The sequence below is a fragment of the Mustela erminea genome, chromosome 5 (genome assembly GCF_009829155.1).
Source record: "Mustela erminea isolate mMusErm1 chromosome 5, mMusErm1.Pri, whole genome shotgun sequence".
NCBI classification, from domain to species: domain Eukaryota; kingdom Metazoa; phylum Chordata; class Mammalia; order Carnivora; family Mustelidae; genus Mustela; species Mustela erminea.
In genome coordinates, this window is record NC_045618.1 from 75,288,410 (window position 1) to 75,310,292 (window position 21,883).

At 44.3% G+C, this 21,883-nt stretch overlaps 1 protein-coding gene and 1 long non-coding RNA gene across 7 annotated transcripts in view; one reads left to right on the forward strand and one right to left on the reverse strand.

Annotated features, from left to right (window-relative positions):
* The window catches only part of LOC116591168, a 215,109-nt gene that overhangs the window by 65,549 nt on the left and 127,677 nt on the right, over positions 1-21,883 (reverse strand). The gene's annotated exons all lie outside the window — the stretch shown is intronic.
* Positions 3,376-20,185, forward strand: LOC116591165 (dehydrogenase/reductase SDR family member 2, mitochondrial-like). Of its 2 annotated transcripts, XM_032343879.1 has the most exons (9): positions 3,376-3,457; positions 13,594-13,779; positions 15,325-15,502; positions 16,270-16,371; positions 17,569-17,639; positions 18,444-18,495; positions 19,043-19,177; positions 19,535-19,590; positions 19,913-20,185. In XM_032343879.1, the coding sequence occupies exons 2-9, from the start codon at positions 13,631-13,633 to the stop codon at positions 20,022-20,024; spliced, it is 855 nt and encodes a 284-aa protein (XP_032199770.1). In that variant the 5' UTR covers positions 3,376-3,457; positions 13,594-13,630; the 3' UTR covers positions 20,025-20,185. The 2 variants fall into 2 exon arrangements, with proteins under 2 accessions (XP_032199770.1, XP_032199771.1); XM_032343880.1 differs by lacking the exon at positions 19,043-19,177.

Below are 21,883 nucleotides of genomic sequence, written 5' to 3' on the forward strand. Positions count from 1 at the left end.
AAGGAACCAGTAAAGGAGCATTCAATGGGATTTGAAGAGAACCAAAGAGAAGGGGGGTTTCTCAAGAAGGAGGGAGCAATTATGTCAGATGCTGCTGAGAGGCTGAGTGAGATGAGGACCGAGCATTTATTGTTTTGGCAAAGTGGAGGTCATCCACGGCCTTGCTGATCGTTTCAGTGAGTGGTGGTTATGAAAGCCATTGGGCCTCATTTCAAGAAAGAACAGAAGAGAAAGGGGAGAGGATGAGTATAGATGATCTTTTTGAGTTTTCTTCTAAAGGGAGGAAGGGAAATGGGATAGGAGTTGAGGGACGTATTAAGGGAGTTCGGGGTTTTGTTTTTATTTCTTTTAACATAGGAGATATACAGAGTATACGCTGATGGGAATGATCTAGTACAGACGGATCTTTGAGGAAGTGAGAAGGAATGCGACCCAGGGCAAAAATGGAGGTGTTGGCTTTGCATGGGAACACTGACACTTGATCTGCTGTTAACAGAAGGGAAAGCGGAGAATACTTTTTAGATTGGTAACACTTTTTAGATTACTTCTATATGCTCCATACAATCAGAAGCAAGGATCATCGATTAAAAGTGAGGACATGGAAGGCTTTGGAAATTTGAGGGAAGAGGAGAGGTTATGAAATGGTTGTCTATAAGATTACGAGAGAGTGAGTCAATTAGGGAAGTGGAGCTGAAGGACTGAAAGACAGCCCTGAAGACCCTTCTAAGGTTAGTGGTCGTGAATATCACCATGCTTGTGTGTTGTGCCCTAGCAAACATCATTTGCTGATGTGCTAATGGAGAGTTGTATTTATTCGGGGTTGGGGTTCTTCCAGAAAATTCAAGGGAGAAAACCAGTAAGAGAACAACCACACATACAGGGAAGTGACTGTAATGATGGAATGTGGATTCTAAGGCAGATAGGGGAGGGGGTTAAGGACTCTAAGGGGTGTGGGATATTAAAAACTGGAAGGTCAATAGAAAGCAGGTTCTGTTAGAGTTGAAGAATTATTGAAGTCAGGCTATGGGAGGCAGTGTGTTGAAACCCAAGTGTTGAACATGGGGATGTTTGTCATCAAGAGAAAGGAGGGAATGTTCATTATTGGTAACTGGCAAGGTCTCAGGCATGACTGGAAGCAGATGACTTGGGAAAGGGTGAAGACAGGATCCCTGGGAGTGAGGGGGCCAGGAACCAAGAAGATCATCCTTGTTATCCTTTGAAATCCCCAGTAATTGAGTACTGGGAAGGAGACAATGAATCAGGTGCTAAAATCTTCAAAGAATGAGGAGTGAAACCTGGATGTCAGATGACTGCAAAAAGTAGGGGAAAAGGCAGTATTCCACTAAAATGCACACTCAGAATATGCAAATAACCCTTAAAAATCAATAAGAAACAGACAAACAACTCAATAAACAGTGGACAGAGAATGACCGGCCCATGAATTTAAAGAAGAGGAACGCTGAATGGCTGTCAAGTGTGTAAAGAGGACCAACTGTTGGGTAATGAGGAAAATGCAAACCACAATGAGATGCTATTTTCCATCTATGAGGATGACGAAAGTGGAAATGTCTGAGAGCACAAGCATTAAGAATGACATAGAGAAATAGGCGATCTCCTAGGAGTATAAATTGGTACAACAGCGTGGGAAAACAAATTTGGTAATATATAGTAAAGATCAAGATATGTGTGCCCTTTAACCCAGACTCCCCCTTCCAATAAAACTCTACAGGAGAGTTCATACTTATGTGGTGCAAGGAAATGTGCACAGGACATTTATGGCAGCATTTTAGGTGATAGATAAAAATTAAAGCAACCCAAATGTCCACCAGCATGAAAATACATAGTTGTGTGTGCTCATACAGTGGGAACACTCTCTTCCATGCAGTGAAAGTGAATGGACTAGAGATGTATGTGTTGTGGTTGAATTCCAAAAACATAAATTTGATGAAAACCAGTCAACTGCAGTATGGTAGGTACAGCGTGGTAATATCATTTTTGGTAAAGCCTAAAAACAAGCAAAATGATACCCATGATTTATGGATATCAGTGTAATAAAAATGTAAAAATATGGGCGCCTGGGTGGTTCAGCCAGTTGAGCATCTGCCTTCCACTCAGGTCATGGTGCCAGGGTCATGGGATCGAGCCCTGCATTGGGCTCCCTGCTCAATGGGGAGTCTCCTTCTCCCTCTAGTCTTCTTAGTCTTCCCTCTTGCTCGTGCTTTCTCTGTCTCTCTCAAATAAATACATAAAATCTTTAAAAAATAAAGAACAATAAATAAAATATAAAAACGAAAACGTGGACAAGAAGGATACACATAACTTTAGGATGATTGCATCCTCTGGGGAGAGTGGGGAGAGGGCAGTAGAATCTTGGAGAGGCACAAAAGGGGGGTTTTACTCAATCTGTTATGTTTTACTTAAAAAATATGAGCTAGGGCAAAATGTTAACATTTGTGAAATGTGGGTGTTGGCTGTATGACCCCGTTCTTTGCCGTTCGTTTGGAATATTTCACAATAGAAAAAGTCCATGGCATATGTAAGATGACAGCACTTTCAGAGATCAGATAAATACACTTTTAAGGCTCATGTAATCCCACTGTTCAGTGTCAGTCTGTCAATTTGTAAGTACTTCTGGAACACCTAAAAATTGCATAACAATGCCCTCAGTATCAGGACAGCTGCAGAGGATGAGTAGAATTTCCAAACAGATGTCAGAAATATGAACGTGCCACTCATAGAAACATATAATTCATCATAACAAATGTGCATCAAGAGGAGATGGTACTGGTAGCTTTGTCTAAATGGGCTGGAATTGACAAAAACCTCCTAAAATATTTCTCTGTGGCCATAGCTCTCCAGTGCTTCAATCTGTGACTCTGCTTCCTGCCACACCCCCCCCCCCCCCACCAGGCTCTCTCTAGGCCATAAGGGCATTTGAAACCCCCCCCCTCCTTCTCCTGTGTGATATATAAATCTTTATTTAACAAATAAATGTGTACGGCTTCCTGTCAGGCTCGCGTGTGCATATACACATAGCCCAGGTACCATGCGCTCCCTTTCCTGAGTCCTTTTCCACTTAGTGCAATCATAACCTCGTGCCCCTCTGTCTGCACTCTCCTGGGAAAGTGAACCCCTCTCTTCCTTCAGGACCTTTTGCTACTGGAAACCTAGCTGAGGAGGCAGGAGCTTACCTTAGGAGAGGTCATTCAGGGCTATTATAGGTGATCCTAAGGATATCACATTTTGCTTAAATGTTTTCATGACTCAAAAAAGGGCTAGGGAGTGTGGTGGGCAGGGAATAGGGTGAGCTTAAGGGGAGTGTCCTGAAAGACAAGAAGAAATGGGATGAAGCTCTTATATAGCAGAATACTCAGGGTGATCAGAAGTTTCATGATTGCTACAGTGCCAGGCTTCTGTTCAAGGATTAGAAGAAAGCACCTGAGTTCATCAGCCCCAGGTAGGCTTGTCTATTTCCTCCACCCATACCCCTAGTGACAAAGGGCTGCAAAGACTGGAGAGGCCAGAGTCCTCTAAAAGGACTAGAGGCCAGAGCCTCTTCTCAGTACAATCCCTGCTCTGCAAGGCTTAAGATTGGCCAGGCTAGGGGGTGTAGTGGTCCTTAACTGAGGAAGTGCTAACCTCCTTATTTCTTATGTACCAGAAATATCAGTTCAAACCCCTGCTGGTAGTAAGTATCAGCCCTGCCAGAGGCACCATGGGGCTAACTGTCCCCATCCTCGAAGAGCATGCCAGAGGGCTCTTGCAGAGCTAGGTGTGGGGGGGGGAGGAGAGGGATCCATCTGAGCCCTCCTGTGAATCCCGGGCCCTAGAAGTGTCTCTAGAGGTTTCCACAGCGTATTCAGAGTATATTATTTCAGAAAATTTAAGAACAGCCCAATTGTCTTACAAGTCACCTAAAATCTCTAAATGTACAGTTAACTTAAAGTTACAAAATTTTAGTAGCAGATTTTTACTATTCACAGCCCTAATAATCATGTCAAATTCTTAAAGGATTCTCAAAGTTCTCTAAGGTATGTATAGTTGGTAAAAAATTTTTTTAAATTAACTTTTTATTTTGGAATAATTTTAGATTTGCCAAAAAGTTGCAAAGCTAGTACACAGAGCTCCTGTACACTCTTCATTTGGTTTCTTCTAATTTTAACATTTTATGTAAAACAATGGCACATTCATCCAAACTAGGAAATGAACACTGGTGCCCTATCACACTAAACTACCTGCTTTATTCCTAGCTCTCCAATTTTTCCACTTACCTTTCTCTGTGCCCAGATCCAATCCAGGATGCCATATTGCATTTAATCCGCCTGTCTCCTTAGTCCCCTCTTATCCGGGACATTTCCTCAGTCTTGTTTTTCATGACCTTAACAGTTTTGAAGAGTATTGGTCAAGACATTGTAGAATGCACCTCAATTTGGGTTGGTCTAATGTTCTCACGACTGGGCAGAGATACCGGGCTTGGGAGAATACCTTGAGGTGAAGTACCCTTCGTATCTCATCATTATCAGTGCATCCGTGACCGTGTGTGACTTACATGGTGATATGAACCTTGATCACTTGGTTAGGGCAGCGTCTGCTGGGTTTCTCCACAGTGAAGTTACTACTGCTCCTTCTCTACACTCAATTCTTTGGAAGCAAGACTCCAAGTCCAGCCTACCCTCAGGGTGCGGGAGGAGGGATTCCTCTCTAGCTCATGCAAAGAAAATATTTGGAGTTCTTCTAGAAAGAAGGCTTATTTCCTCCTCATCATTTAGTTATTGACTTAGTCATTTTTCTGGTATCAGTATGGACACATGCATATTTATTTTAGAGGTTAGATTAGAATTCAATACTACATTATTTATTTTTTGCTTATTTGTTCCAACTTTGGCCACTGGAAACTCTTTCAATTTGGCTCCTTTGCCCTTTGACACCCCTCCATCCTTTCTTTTTTTCTTTCCTTTTGTTTCTTTTTTTCTTCTTTTTTTTTGCAACTGTTTACTTTCTGGCAGTATCTGATGTCCCAGGTTCCTCTTGTGTTTTTCCTGTTCCAGCCCTAGAAGCAGCCATTTCTCCAAGAAGGAACTGGGTATTTTAAAATAGTACACTTTTAAATATCAGAGCAATGTATACTTTTTATAGAAAATTTGGGAAGTAAATAAGAGTAAAAATTCTAGGGAAAAAAAATCTCAGTCCCACCACCAAAGGAAAAACTTTTTTAGAATTTGGGGTGTATCTTTTTTTAAAAAAAGATTTTATTTATGTATTTGACACAGAGAGAGGGAGAGACAGTGAGAGAGGGAACACAAGCAGGGGGAGTGGGAGAGGGAGAAGCAGTCTTCCCTCCAAGCAAGGAGCCTGATGTGGGGCTCAATGTGGGGCTCAATCCCAGGACCCTGGGATCATAACCTGAGCTGAGGGCAGATGCTTAATGACTGAGCCAACCAGGTACCTCAGAATTGGGTGTATTTCTTTTCCATTCTCTTGTTGATGTTCTTTGTTTTCAGTTTCATAATTTCTGCTTTTATGTATTTGTTTATTTATTTCTTTTGCTTGTATTTATGTATCTTTTATTCTTTCCACTTTGAGTTTATTGGTATTTTCTTTTACTAACTTCTTGAGTTGAAAGCTTGTGCCATTATTTTCCATTATTTCTTTTCTGAAAATTTGTAATTTATCCTACAACTAATGCTTTGGCCATATTCAATAGGGTTTTGTTCTTCTGCAAAGTGTTTGCACTGTTGTTCATTTCTAAAGTGATTTTCTGCTTTGATTTCCTCTTCCAAAAGTTATTTTTTAAGGGACTTAAATTTCTTTGTATATGATATTTGGGGGAGTCTATACTTTCACATTAATTTCTGTATTTATTACATGTGAGTGAGCGGATATAAGGGACTCATAGGATTTCTGCTCTTCCGAATTTATTGAGAGTTCCTTGTTAATTATTATGTATAATTCTCTATATTTTCTTACTTACACCTTGTCTATTGAAATGTGATTTTAGAAAGGTATGTGTTACAGTTACCAACTAACTGGATTTGCCAATTTCAAGCTTACATGTTAAGTACATAAAGGGTAATGACTAATATAATTTTTGTTTTCCACATATTTTATTAAAATCAATTATTAATCACTTCCCATCTTAAGTCTTTTTTCCCATTTTAATGCTTTTTGTCTCAAATTCTATTTTGTCTAATTATACTATTGTCATATTTGTTTGCCTTTTAATATTTGCCTGCTATGTCATCTATTCCTTTTTTTTTTTTAAGATTTATTTATTTATTTTAGAGACAGAGCATTTGTGAGTGGGGCGGAGGCAGGAAGAAAATCTCAAGCAGACTCCCCCGCTGAGCACAGAGCCCCTTATGGGCTGGATCTCACAACCCTGAGATCATGATCTGAGCCAAAACCAAGAGTTGGATGCTTAGCCAACTGAGCAACCCAGGCTGCCGTTATCTATTCCTTTACTGACAATTTTCCTATGCCATTTTGTTCTAGCTGTGTCTCTTATGAACTGTATTTAGCTGGGCTTTAAAAAGATTTAATTTGAGAAACTCCATCTTTTAATAGGTAAATTTAACCCATGCTCATTTATTGTGAACATTCACATACATTTAGACTTATTCCTAAAATCTTGTTTTGTGCTGGTCAAAACACATTCATTCCTTTTATTGGGTTAATCCAAATTGCTTCCGGCCTTGTTATGATTACCTTCTCAGCGTTGATGCTTTTTCTCAGGAGGTGCTTGGCACGAAATAAGTCAATTAGTAAAAGACAAGTATCATATGATCTCAATGATATGAGGAATTTGAGAAACAAGACTGAAGATCATAGGGGAAGGGAGGGAAAAATGAAACAAGACGAAACCAGAGAGGGAGACAAACCATAAGAGACTCTTAATCTCAGGAAACAAACTGAGGGTTGCTGGAGGGTGGGGGTGGGAGGGATGGAATGGCTGGGGGATGGACATTGGGGAAGGTGTGTGCTACGGTGAGTGCTGTGAATTGTGTAAGACTGATGAATTACAGACCTGTACCCCTGAAACAAATAATACCTTATATGTTAATTTTTAAAAAAAAGAGAGGTACTTGGTAACATGACAATGTTTTGGAGTAGAGATCCAATGGCCTGGCTCCTCCAAATGCAAGTACCTCTGTCCTGACAATTGCTCAGGCACCTCCTTCTCCTTCTGTCTGTTGCCTTTGAGCTTAGAGCACCTGCAACTGCTCCTGCCTTTTACTAATGTCCTCCCCTGAAGGCAAATTGGACTGTGATTTTCACTTGCAAGGTGACTCAACCTGACTTTCAAGAGTTCTTCATAATTTTCATAAAGTTTGCTTTTTAACCTTATTGCTTTGGATTTGTTTTCTTTCTTTCGTTCTTAAAAATATCTTTTCATCTAGTGATTTGTGGTGAAGGGGAAGGCTGAAGTACCTATTTAATCTGTCACTTTTATTCCATTATAGCTTATTTACTTTCAAGCATTTTTCTATGTAGACATTTATGTTAATATAATTTCAGTCATTCTGTACATAAAAGTTTGTGTCATGATTTTTTCAGCTAGCATTTTAACTGAAGCATTTCCATATTATTACAAACTACTTATAAACACCATTTTTTAACAGTTGCATATATCCCATCAGGTAACATGCCATATTCAGCACCTAAATTTTATCTATTTTTTCACCTGTTACAAATAAGACAATAAACATTTCTGTTCATAAATCTGTTTTTATATGTAAACGTTTTAGGTGGATGTCAAGATTTTTGCAGAATCCCAGCAAATCCCAGTTGGATCATTCCAGATCCACTAACATACAGCACACAAAGATATATCATATATAACACATATTTGTGTATTTATGTATATGTAAAATACATAGCATGCATAAAACATATGCATATTTCTCAGAACATACAAGTCTCTATATGTTACCATGTTTTTTTGGGGTTCTATGATTTGAAAACAAAGATGGTAAATCAACCGGAGACTAAGTATAGTCCAAGAGTGGAAATATGAAATATATCACATGAATGCCTGTGGATGTAGGGCAGCTGTTCCTGGTCACACCTTTCTCTTTTGGAGGGGGAGATATAGCAGTAGTGACCACATTTTCTGGACCAAAAATAGGGACATATATTTTGTTCCATGATCAGTGTCAGAAGATCAGGGATGGAGTATAAAAACATTGAGATGACTGGGGTTTTTTTATTGCCTTCTGCCATATAACTTTGGCTTTCTGATCCCACCCCAACCTGTGGAAGCCCAGCCCATCTCACTTGCATCACCAGAGACACATTTGCTCTCTTTAAATTCATGAGTCTGAGGCTCATAGTTGCCTTCCTACTTCTTTTTTTTCTCCTCCTCCCCTTCCGCTTCCTCCTCCTCCTCCTCCTCTTTTTCCTCCTCCTTCTCCTTCTCCTCTTTCTTCTCCTTCCTCCTCCTCCTCCTCTTTTTTTTTTTTTAAAGATTTTATTTATTTATTTGACAGAGAGAAATCACAAGTAGATGGAGAGGCAGGCAGAGAGAGAGAGAGAGGGAAGCAGGCTCCCTGCTGAGCAGAGAGCCCATTGCGGAACTCGATCCCAGGACCCTGAGATCATGACCTGAGCCGAAGGCAGCGGCTTAACCCACTGAGCCACCCAGGCGCCCCCCTCCTCTTCTTTTTAAGTGGGGCTCCAACATGGGGCCCGAACTAATGACCCTGAGATCAAGACCTGAACTAAGAGTCATGTGCTTAACCAGGTGAGCCACCCAGGTGCCCTGCCTTTCTATTCTCTATCTCCTGGGATTTTATTTTTTTTTGCCTGTCAGTGTGCCTTTTTTGTTAAAAGAAGGGTTGAGGGAGACTAATGGGTAATAACATAACGTGTCAAGGAATATTATTGAGGTTTCTTCTGGTATCAGTCTACTAGGGCTGCCATAACAAAAATGCCATAGATGGGGGGCTTAAGCAACAGAAATTTATTTCTCACAATTCTGGAGGCTGGAAGTCCAAGATCAAGGTGTTGGCAGATTTTATTTCTCCTGAGGTCTCTCTCTTTGGCTTGAGGATGGCTGCCTTCTCACTGTGTCCTCACATGGCCTTTTCTTTGTGTGCACACATCCCTTTGTGCGTCCAAATGTCCTCTTCTTATAGGGACAGTGGTCAGACTGGATTAAGGCCTACCCTAGTGGCCCCATTTTAACTTAATCACCTCATTAAAGGCCCCATCTCCCCTCCCAAGTCACACTGTGAGGTAATGGAAGTTAAGGCCTCAATATACAAATGTAGGGCCTGGAGGGAAACATAATTCAGTCCATAATACTCCTTGAGATCAAAATTTAACTTGTTTCAAAACCCAGAGATTTAAGTAGAAAGTGCCTGGTTGCTTCTAGCTTTTATGTTGAATATAGAAGTGAACTTCTCTAGTCTCAGAGTCCTATGATGTTTTCCCTAAGAAGGGTTAGGTTAGCTATCTCTATTACTCCTCTACTTGTGTGGGGGCTTACATAGAAAGACCAGGATAGACCACTCAGGAAATGGAACAGGAATTAAGACACACACAAAAAATGAACACTAGAGAAACAAGTATTGGCTATTTCAGCCTGTGGGGCCTCAAATGAAATGTATGCCTCCTTGAGTGTCATGATCATCATTTATATAAAAATTATCAACTTCTGGGACACCTGGGTGCCTCAGTCAGTTAAGCGCTGCCTTCAGCCCAGGTCATGATCCAGGGTCCTGGGATTGAGTCCCTCATTGGGCTCCTTTTCAGCGGGGAGCCCACTTCTCTCTTTGCCTTTGACAGCCACTCTGCCTGTTTGTGCTCTCTCTCTCTTTCTCTCTGATAAATAAATAAATAAACAAATAAAACCTTAAAAAAAATTATCAATTTCTAAAAACCTCCAGGATTTTTTTTTTTTTTTTTTTTTTTTTTTTTTTTTTTTTGGTCCATTAGAGAAAGCACCAAATCCCATGGCCTTACCTCAGCATCTCACCTTATCCAGGCCCTTGGCTCTGTCTCTGCTGGCCACCTCTCTATCCCACCTCAGGCCAACTCTGACTAGACTCTGTGCCTGGAGCTTTCTCAGCCCTAACTACCAAGATGAGGAGACTAGTAGCTTCAAGCTCCCACACCCTCTTCCTTTTACAGGAGTTTCCTCACCTCTTCTGCCCAGGGTGCTCACTCTGTCTCACTTCATCTCCTAGAGACCAGGCTCTTATTTGTGCTGTGCTCTGTCTCATCAGCCGAGCTTGATCCTTATTCCCCCACACTGCCCACTTGTAATGACTAATGATGAAAGACGTGCCTCCCTTGTATACGTGCTGCCGAAGCGAGCACGATATGTCTCCCTTAATAAGAGGCAGGAGTACATATTACAGAGTGGATGTCTACTTTAACAAAAAGTTTCTTTATAGCGATTCTAGAAATATAAAAATAGCCCCAGTTGATGAATTTGTATTTTATTCTTCTGTAGATCTTAGTACAGTTTTTCTATGAGTTAAAGCCAAGTGAATTTCTTTAAAAGTTTTTGGGTTGAAACAGCTTTAAGTTCAAAGAAAGTTGCAAAAACACTACGGAGAGGTCCTGCATACCCTCCATCCAAAATTTCCTATTTCCTATCCATCTTCTAAATGATAGTTCAGATTTCAAACCGGGAAACTGACACAGATACAATCCACAGACCTTACTCAGATTTCACCAGTTTCATGTGCAATCATTTGTGTAGGTGATGCTGGACTGTTATCACATATGCAGATTTGTGAAACCACCGGCACAGCTGGGATACAGAACTATTTCATCACCACAAAGATTCCTTGTGCTACCTCTTTAAAGCCAAACCCATCTGCCTCCCCCAACTCCTTCCCTAACCCCTGGCAATAACAATCTCTTCTCCATATGTATAATGTTGTCCTTTTGAGAATGCCATATTAGTGGAATCATTAAGGGAATTGCCTTTTACACTCAGCATAATTTCCTTGAGCTCCATCCAAATCGTTGCACATATCAGTAGTTTGTTTCTTTTTACTGCTTTAAAGTGTTTTCGAACACCAACAAATTCTTCAGCACCAGCTGAGTGCCCAATAATGTAATTCAATTCTGACATTAACTAGTGAGCCTCAGATGCCAGAGGTTTAAGGGTTGGGTCCCATATGACTATCCTAGTCCAGACACCAATTACAAGTCCCAAGCCACCCATGTTTCTGATCAACCAGCTATAAATTGGGAATCCCCACAACCTCTTTCTTAGTTTTGATGATTTGCTAATATGACCTGCAGAGCTCAGGAGAACACTTTGTTTACTTCAATTGACTGGTTTATTATAAAGGATACAACTTAGAGGGCACTGGGGTGGCTCAGTTGGTTAAACAACTGCCTTTGGCTTAGGTCATGATCCCGGAGTCCCAGGATCAAGTCCCACATCAGGATCCCAGCTCCATGGGGAGTCTGCTTCTCCCTCTTACCTTCTCCCCTCTCACTCTCTTTCTGACTCCCTCTCTCAAATAAAAATAAATAAAATCTTTTTAAAAATAAAATTTGATGTTACTTAAAATAAAAAAGGATACAACGTAGGAACAGCCATGTGGAATTAATGTATAGGGCAATGTATAGGTGAGTGCGTGTGTGTGTGCGTGCGTGCGTATGTATAGTTCAATACCTTTTTCTGGAAGCTCTCTGAATCTCATTATTCAAGAGTTTTTATAGAGCTCCTCCTCCAGCCCCTCTCTCTCTTCCTGAGGTGGGTAGGTGGAGCTGCTAGTTCCAACTTTCTCATCACTCAGTCTTTCTGGTGACCGGCCCCATCCTGGGGCTACCTAGGATCCCCACCTTAAGTCACCTTACTAGCATGAACTTAGTTTGTGATTGGAAAGGGGCTCCTTATGAATAACAAAAGATACCCCTATCACTCAAAAAATCCCAAGGGTTTTAGGAGCTCTGTGCCAGGAACCAAGGATGGAGATGAAATATATTTTATTTTACACCACTGGGAAGATGTACCACACTTGGCTCAACCATTCATTGAAGGAATTTTGAGTCATTTCCAGCTTTGGCTAATACAAATGAAGTTTCTATAAATGTTCATGTGCATGATGTTGTGTGGACATATGTTTTCATTTCTCTGGGATAAATGCCCAGGAGTACAATTGTTGGTCATATGGTAAGTATATGTTTATTTTTAAAGTTTGAGGGTAGCCAAGACAAATATATAAGTTCTGTGGGCTCAGAACAAGTAGCCCCTCCCTGAGGAAGTCAGAGAAGGCAGTAGAATTTAGATATTAAAATTACAAACTATATTCAGTAGACTTGTTTTTGAACCTGAGAATTTCACTTTCTGGTGAGAGACTGAACAATTTAACTCTTTGTTTCAGTTTACAGTTCTGCAAGATGTGGATAGTGACTGCCACTAACTCCAAATGCTATCATGATTATTAAACTGAAAAAAAAAATGTAGCGTGCATAGCACTATGTTTAGGACACAATCATCAATAAATGTGACATATGTAATAGATGCTATTTGTGTCTTGCTTCTGTCCCCGGGGCACTTATCTTTCTGTCCATGAAAGCTCAATGCCCATCAATGAGCAGCTATGACTCTTCCTAAATGTTTCTGAGCACAGGTTAGGGAGGTTGAAAATGTGATGGAACTAATGCTGCTCAGGAAATGTCCTCAACAAATGACTGATAGGAGTTGGAAATATACTTTCATGAGATGAACCAAATATCCTGGTTTGCTTAGGACTGAGCAGTTCCATGGAATCTGGGTCTTTCGGTACTAAAACCCGCAGTCCTGGAAAACTAGAATGGTTGGTCAAGCACCTCTTGTGGACAATCTTCCCTTCTATCTCTCTCCATCCACTCCCCTAACATGGTTTCCCAGAGCCATCTCCAGGGCCAACCTAAGACAATTGCTCCTTGATCTCCCCAGAAGATGAAAGATGTGAAGTGAGAAAGAGTTGTTGCAGAAATGAGGTGTTGCTGATGCAGTTGCAATGGCAAAGGTGCCATGGGATCTTTGGGCAGGTGGACCAGAAAAGTGTGAAGGAGGGGTGAGTGTGGAGACCCCACAAAAGTTTGGGAACCAGAAGAGAATGGTTGGACTTTCATCTACCGTTGGATGAGAGTCATTTGTGATGAGGAGAAGCAACTTGCCTGTCAAATGCTGACGAGTTTGGTATCTCTGATATGGGGGCTAAGGCTGTGGCTTCAGTAGGAGCTGAGAGAAGAGGAGGTTGTGGCAGATCAGGGAGCTGACAAGAGCTTGGGCCAGGTTGTTGCAAAAGGCTGGGGAAAGTTGAGAAAAAGTTGAAAGCAACGTCTTTGTGGAAGCATGGATGTAGAGAGGGAAGTGCAAAGGTGACTCTAAGAAGAGTACAGTGACATTCCTTGTTTGGGGTGTGTGGAGGTGTCAGGCAAGAATTCCTCAGGCATCTACCAGAAGTCCAGCACCATGGCTGCCCACTCTGTGGTGGTGGTGTGGTTCACTACAATGAGGAGGCCCTTCAGTGGACAGGTAGTGGAAAGGCACAAGCAGCTCTGTACTTCCCTGGGAAGTTTGAAGGATGAATGAAGACACAGATCCTGATATATTTCTTGTTGTGATTGTCTTTCCAGGTTCTTCCTCAGAGTGGGTCCAGACAGAAGGAGGCCAATGACTGCCATGCTCAGAGCTGTGTCATGGGCCTTTAGGGGTCTTCGTAATTGCTCCAAGCCTCTGTCAGCAAGAATGAGCAGCAATAGTGCAGACAGGAGCTGTGCGCTGGCTGAGAAAGTGGCTGTGATCACTGGGTCCACAAAGGGGTAAGCAAAAGGGAATCCCTCATTGCAATATCACAAGATGTTAGTGTCCGCATCCCAGAGTGAGCTCAGCAATCAGTGCCCTTCTCAGACATCCCTGCCTGACACCCCCACAGCTCCAGCATTTACAACGAACTCTAAATCTTAGCAACTCTCCCTAAAACATCTGGTTTCTGATTTCTAAGAATGATGTAGTTGGAAAACCAGCTGATTCTGAGTCAATCAGAGTAGTGTTGGAATCTAATCTCTGTCACGTACTTGCTGGGTAACCAGAAGACATTTAACTTGTTATCATCAGGACAGCCCTCTTTCCCTATCCTTCCTAGGCATATCACTGTGGTCTTTTAGGATCCTGGTCTATCAGGGAGAAGCCCAAGACCTACTTGCCTCTCAGACTCGGGGTTTCACTGGCTGCATAATGCCTACCGGCACTAAGGCAATGGGCAGGACAACATCTCAAGACCAACTCAGAGACCTTTTATAGATGAACCTCCCCTTCTGCCATGTTTCTTTCAGTGTCCCTCCAGTTCTGCTCCTCCTCTAATTGCTATTGCAGACAGGAGGAAAGGAGGCTTCTGGTGTTGAGTGCTTCTGGACCACCATCTTCCTTTTGACTGTTCATGGTCTTGACCATCACTAATTTGGACAATTCCATTTTAGAAATGCTTAATCATTCCAGGTTTCCCAGACCCACATGGTGTTTTAAATCTTTGTGTGGGCTCCCCGTGCCCAGCCTTCATGACAAATGAATACCTCCAAAATGCCAAGCTGCCCAGAGAGTTTCCAGGAGACAGGAGAAATATGCCTTCTGCCCTTTCATTACCGGGGCTCAGCCAGTCCCGCCCAGAGCAGCTTCAGACCTCTTAAAGTAAGGAGATGCAGAGGGGACAGAACATCTTTTTCAGCACGGAAGTTTTTCCACTGCAGAGCAGAAGAAACTATTAGGCTTAGAGAAAGGAATTTCTAACCAGAGGCCTCTGGTAGGAGAGGCCTAAGGGAGAGAATTTTGGGCAGCTGAGGGTTCTCTATAATTGAGGCTGAGTGCCCAGCACATTTACAAATGTTCATTTTAAAACCTTCCTTTTGGGGTGCCTGGGTGGCTTAGATGGTTAGGCATCTGCCTTCAGCTCAGGTCATGATCCCAGGGTCCTTGAATTGAGCCCCACTTTGGGCTCCCTGCTTGGCAGGGAATCTACTTCTCCCTCTCTCTCCCCACTGTCTGCCCTGCTTGTGTGCTCTCATTCTGTCAAATAAATAAATAAAATTTTTAAAAAAAAGACTTAATAAATAAAACCTTCCTTTAACAAAATTAACGTGAAAATTTTCTCCCCTCTAAAATATGATTGTTATACATGGTAAGACTTAAATGAGGTAGCCTTGGTGAAGTCCTGATGTATATAGTCATATTCAATTGTTCTTCCTCCCTGCTCGGAAGGATTTGGAGCAGCTCTTGGGTCATACTGTGGAACTCAATTTGTGTCTCATGATCAGGCTACTAGGGGGAGAATGGGGAGGGAATAAAGCCACCACAGCCATCTCTGCCCACAGGATCGGCTTCGCCATCGCACGGCGCCTGGCCCAGGACGGGGCCCATGTGGTCATCAGCAGCCGGAAGCAGCAGAACGTGGACCAGGCAGTGGCCACGCTACAGGGGGAGGGGCTGAGTGTGACGGGCACTGTGTGCCACGTTGGGAAGGCTGAGGACCGGGAGCGGCTGGTGGCCACCGTGAGTGCCAGGGTTGGAAGGCAGTTGGGGACAGACAGGCTTAGCCCTGGTGGGAGGGGCTGGAGGTCTCTAGCATTGGTGTCTAGGCATATGTGACCCAGGATAGGGTCCTGCTCAAGGGATAAAACAAATGGACAACCAGTGTTGTGTCAGTGTGGCTGACAAGGGATGTTCCGGGTAAGGAAGGAACTCACATGGCCTAGACTAGAGACTTGTTGTCAAAGGGTAGTCTGATGACCCCTCAGTGGGGCATGTCCTGGGAGCTTGCTGGGGACCCAGAATTTCAGATCTCCCCAGAGCTGCTGAATTTAAATCGCATTTAACCAGTCTCCAGGTGAGTGTACCTGTTAGTTTGAGCAGCACAGTGCTAGTGCACCCCAGGTGTTGGGTTGGGGAGCCCACTAGAGTCACAGTCTGGGTTAAGACCAGTTCATGTGGTTAAGACCAGTCCTGGAAGGAGTGAGCTGTGAGGCAGAGGTGAGAGAAAGGGCAGTGGAAGCAGCAACCCCATGAGTGAAGATCTGGACTGGGGAACGAGCTACCAAGTGAGTATCTTGTGGGGCAGAAATTAGATGCTTCCAGGAAGGTGAGAAACAAATATCTCACTCAACTTCTGATCTCCAAGGTCTGACTCTGCCCCAGGATCGCCCCAGGCAGGAAGGGGTTACTCACTTTGTTCTAGGTCATTAGTCTGGCTAGGGAAGGAGAGGCTTCTGGGAACCTTTTATTCCATTCCTTCAACCCCTATCCTGTCATTTCTTCCACAGGCCCTGGAGCATTGTGGGGGTGTCGACTTCCTGGTATGCGTGGCAGGGGTCAACCCTTTGGTGGGGAGCACTCTGGGGGCCAGTGAACAGGTGTGGGACAAGGTGAGGACTGGGGTAGGATCTTACACAGCCTGCGTGGTTCTCTGTCTACCATATTTGCACACACACACATAGTACCAAAGGTCTCTCATACTCCTGTCACTACTGACTTTGATGGGTGGGGGATGAGGTCACCTGGGTCAAGCCACCTATCAGGAAGCTAATAGGCACTACCATGGTCCCCGTATGCCAGGCACCAGCAGACCCCCCTCTCTTAGGACTCTCCAAGTTGACTCTCCTTGTCCTGGCCACTACTACAAAGTCCTGAGACGCCAGAAGAGATTTCTGGTCTATGGTGAAGGGTTCTGAGGCTGTTCCGGTCTGGACTCATGGGCACCCACTCTGATCCCTTCAGTCTGTCTGTCCCAAGGGTCCCTCACCTGTCCACAGACACAGCTGAGAGGAGGGACCCCCATCCAGACTTGGCATCCTATTTGGAATCCACCAAGCATTCTAGGGGCTTCTGTTGCCCTTGCCCTCCTGCCCCTGCTGTCCTGGAGGTCCCCTGAGAGGGATTGGCAGTCCTGACCCACCCCCTCCCCTTACGCTGTAGGCAGAGATAGGTCCGTGGGCAGGGTGAGCCATTCCCTCCACACGGAGTCTTCTTCGGCTGACCAGCTTCTGCCGTCTGTCCTTGTAGATCCCGCCCCACCTCTGTTTGTTTCTCACATTCCCTGGTCTTCTGGACCCAATTCTCAGTTCCCCCTTCTCACTCCTCAGTTATCCTCAGACTTTTCCAATTAAAAACAAGACAAAACAAAACCAGTTCAGAACATTTCCTGACAGACTGAGTGCTCAGTGTGGATTCCCTCTCTCTTTCACACTTCCCTTAAGGCACTCACCAAAAACAAATCATCCTGATTTCTTTTCCCCCTTCTCTTTTCTCAGGCCTCCTCTCTGGAGGGCTATGTTGACTGGGGAGAGGTGGTGTGGATACCAGTGCGGGAGGGTCTCCCAAACCACAGCTTGTTGATGGTTCTCTATGATCTGGGCAGGACAGGAACCTGAGAATCTGACACAGGCCCTCACATTCTTTCTCCTAAAGGACCCTGTCCATCGTACACAGTCAAAGATCAGGACCCAAGTTCTGAGGCTATGGGAAGTGCCTTGGGTCCTGCTCTGGCCACGGGTCTCCAAGTGACCAGTGAGAATGGACATTGGACAGATCTCATCTCTCCCTCTTCTCTGCTCTGATTTCAGATCCTGGACGTGAATGTGAAGTCCCCGGCCCTGCTGCTGAGCCAGCTGCTGCCTCACATGGAGAACAGGGGGTGTGGCAGGGGGGCTGGTGGGCCCTGGGGTCTTCATGCATGGGTGTCCTCTACCCTACATGAAGCACTTGGGCAGGAGCCCAGGAAGTGGAGGGTGGCGGGAGAAGTGGGAGGTGTGTCCTTTGGGACATGTTCTCCATTCTCAAACCTACCTTCTTCCCTACGGGATGAGACAATTCTGAAGAAAAAAAAAATTGCTGGGAAGGAGGAGAAACCTGCCTTTCAGGTCCTCAGAGGACCTGTCATGAGTCCTTGTTCTTTTGATCTGAGAGAATGCAGGAACCTTGCTCCTATAGTGGCAGCTCCAGGGAAGAAGGGTTAAGAAGGAGGTCACCTGGAACCCCAGCTCTGATCCTTTGACTCCAGCCCTCCTCTGTGAGTCATCTCACCAGTTTCCCTTCTGGTTAGAGGAACTATGGCATTTGCTCCTCCTCAAGTCACCTGCAGAGCCTGGCTCTTCTGCATTCTGAGCTACCTGGAAGCAGACCAGGCTGGGACTTCTTGGTGGCACACTGAGCTCACAGGAGTCTGCGGCTTGGGAGTATTACTGGGGCTCTGCTCTTGGGAAGTGCTGCCTATAAGTCTTGGGTCTCCCACCCAAGGAATACCTCCCTGGATATGGTCACTGGGTAGCATTGACCTACATGTCCGCTAGCTTCTCCCCAGTGTTCCAGATAGTCTCTTACCTTATCCTGAATCTTGAGCTGGCTTCCTCTTACTGTGAAAGTACAACTTCCTGGCTCATCTGGACTCTTAGGTGGATACATATGTCATCTCATCTCATCCCATCTCATCTCTTTACAGGACAGGCTCTGTGGTTCTGGTCTCATCTATGGTGGCCTATGTGCCAATACCAGTGAGTATAAAACCCTTTGGATGGGGCTTGGTGAGGGGAAGCAGTGTCTTGTTTCATGTGAGGCCCTACAGTTGGGTGTGGGCGAACTGGCTAGTGACGGGAGTTGAGATGAACTTGATTGCTACAGATTTGGGACTATAATCTCACTTTGCCATAACATCTCTGAAAGCCAAGGATGTTAAACCATTTTCCCAGGGTATACACAGTTTATGGTAAAGCAAGTTCTGGGTTCTGGGATTTCCTCATTCCAGTTTCTTGGCTGAATGTTGGAAAGCACAGTGTGGCTTTCTCCATTTCAAGCTTGGACACATATGGTAGTGACTCCCTGGCATTTCTCTAAGCCTGGGCAAGGCCCTCTCTCTCAAAACTTCACCCCTTGAAAATGACTGTAGATGGGGAAAGGTGGCAGAAGGGATTTTAGTTTGGGCCAAAATCAAGTGTATCTACTTAGTCTGAGACCCAGAACCACAGCTCTGGCCATTCAGGTGACATTCCCTCCCGCTGTAGACATTCCAATCCGCTCTGTCTACTTCCTTCTGCTTTTCAGAAGCTGGGAGTCTACAACACCAGCAAAACAGCACTGTTGGGTCTCTGTAAGTCTCTGGCTGTAGAGCTGGCTCCAAAAGGCATCCGAGTGAACTGCTTGGTGCCAGGAATAATCAAGACTGAATTTAGCCAAGTGGTGAGGATCACAGTGTTTGCTCCCCAACCCCTGTCCCATGGTCCCCACTGGTCCCTTCCCTGGTATAGCTCCTGGGGCCCACAGAAACCTGCATACTTGGATTACAACTTCAGTCCAGGCCCATCAATCAGAGGCTCTGCCCTGCAGCCTTTGGCACCAGTGGCCTCTCATTTCCCTGCAGAATGGAGTGTCTATTCTCAGTAGGGAGCAAAGAAAAGTTCTGCCCCACTCCCCTCTCCTGAACAGGATCATCCTCCCACAGAGGTATCGATCTGCCACAATGCCATTCCCACCACCCCTGCCTTACCCCCACCAACAGTCCTTCTGCCTATCACTGACTCGGAAATCTCTCCCCAGGAGAAATCATTGCCATACTTGCTACCTGACTTGAATGACATCTATGGATTGCAGCGGTAGGTGGGGTTTGTGGCTTTAATGGCCTGTGATTACTCTGAAGAAAAGTTCAATTTCAAGAAGAGATAGAGCTCTGGCTTTCCAGTCTGCTGGCTGTTCTCTCTTGCTGGAGTCGAGAATGGCACAGCCTGGGACTAAGGGCTGGAGGGTGGGCATGGTCCTGCTGAGCCCACCATGACCTTCCCTGGAACCTGATTTGACTAGAATTCTTCTTGAGGTACTGATCATTAGGGTCAACGCTGGGCCCTGGTCCAGCAGAACCTAAAGTCGGAGGTTAACATTGCAGGGGCTGTGACTTCAGTATGGCTCTCTTTCCTTCAGGTTTGGGGAACCCGAAGAGTGTGCCGGGATTGTGGCCTTCCTGTGCTCGCCAGATGCCAGCTACATCACTGGCGAGAACATCGTGGTAGCTGGCTACTCTCCTAAGCTGTGAAGCCGACTGTTAAGAGAATGGGGCCATAGTCCTTAGTGTGCAGCTGGGGGCTTGGTGGAGAATAAGGAGGTGGGGAGCCTTAGGGTCCAGAATCATACAGGAAATGAGAAGGAAGGCAAGATGTTTGAAATTTCTCATTTGGAAATAAACATGTTTGGAAACTCCCACTCTGGGATCATCCTTGTTTGGTAGTGATACATGAGCATTTCCCTTGACCTGGAAGCCTCATCTCTAGATTAGTCCCTTCCCTTATCACCCCTAAGGCTTTACCACTTCTTCCCTTCCTTCCACCCTTCTCAATGAAATTGGAAATTGAGCAGGATACTTTCTATCTGCCCCTGTTTTTGTTTGTTTATTTTTATCTTTCAGGTCTCAGATCAAATAGAACTTCTGAGATACCTTCTTGCTGACCACCTTTTGTGTAATTAATGTTGTTCCCACCCCAGTCACTTCCTATGACATTATCTGCTCTGTTTTCTTCACAGCATTTTTAACTCTTTGACCTTATTATTTTTACTTGTTTGCTTATTTATTATATAATTTATTCATTCAAATGTAGGTTTCATAAGACCAGGCACCTTGTCTGTCGTGTTCATAGCCATGAACACTTTGCATATAAAAGATGCTCAATAAATATTTATTGAATGAGTTCACTGCCATCTTCCATTCTGGCTCAGTGATTCTTATGCTCATGTTTCAGACTGAAGCTCATCCATCTACTAGAGACCATTTTAGGGAGCCCCACAAACAGATGAAACATGTTCATTTCTGGATTGGACATTATTTCTCTTTCTCTGATGACCCACCTTCCAATATAATTTTGCCTTTTAATATCACCTGGCAATTTTCCTACATGGTCTCACTTGGGAACATCTCTCTTTCCTTTCAATGTGTTTTGAAACAACAGACATTTTTTTCCCCCTCCCAGCTCTGCAAGTTAGAGGTCTGAGATCAAGGCGTCAGCTGGGTTGATTTCTTCTGAGGTCCCTCTCCTTGCCTTGCAGATGACTGCCTTCTCACTCTGTTTTCACATGGTCTTTCCTCAGTGTGTGTCTGTGTCCTAATCTTGCCTTATAAAGACACAAGTCATATAAGACCTCATTTAACCTTAATTATCTTTTTTTTTAAATATTTTATTTATTTATTTGTTAGAGAGAGAGAGAGCAGGAGCACAGGCAGATAGAGTGGTAGGCAGAGGCAGAGGGAGAAGCAGGCTCCCCGCCGAGCAAGGAGCCCGATGTGGGACTCGATCCCAGGACGCTGGGATCATGACCTGAGCGGAAGGCAGCCGCTTAACCAACTGAGCCACCCAGGCATCCCAAACCTTAATTATCTTTTAAAGACCCTATCTCCAAATATGTCTTTACCCTGAGGTGCTAGGGTTAGGACTTCACCATAGAAATTTGGAGGAGGGAACACAGATTGGTCCATAACATCAATCCTGTTAAGTCCTCTTCTGTCCCATCCCACCCTCCACCTTAAGAGTGGAGGCAGAAACAATTATCTGGGAACTCCAACTTCTCATTCTTCCTACTGCCTTATGAACTTACTGTGAGAAGTTCTCTCCTTTCCTCCCTCCTTCCACTCCGTGAAGGGTGTCCTCCCCCATCCCACCCTAACCTAAGAGAGCTCCCACCTCTGCTCTAACTGGGCTTCTTTTCCCACGCTCTTGAGGTCTTTGAGCTGTCAGTTACTGCTTCATGTGTCTCTTCAGTACCTCCAATGCCAAATTTAAGCCAGAGCCCTCGATCTACCACATCTGGCTCCACAGATCTCAAAACACTTCTGCACCCATGACAGGTTCTTTTCATGTTATTTTGTTTGGGACTCTGCCGGGGGCTATGGGCTCCTTGCCTGGA

Bases quoted from the DNA above. Each gene is read 5' to 3' on its own strand.
- LOC116591165 (XM_032343879.1), top strand. From the start codon at position 13,631: ATGACTGCCATGCTCAGAGCTGTGTCATGGGCCTTTAGGGGTCTTCGT. The intron at 16,372-17,568 runs GTGAGGACTGGG...CTCTGATTTCAG, and splicing joins GTGAACAGGTGTGGGACAAG to ATCCTGGACGTGAATGTGAA. The intron at 19,591-19,912 runs GTAGGTGGGGTT...TCTTTCCTTCAG, and splicing joins GACATCTATGGATTGCAGCG to GTTTGGGGAACCCGAAGAGT.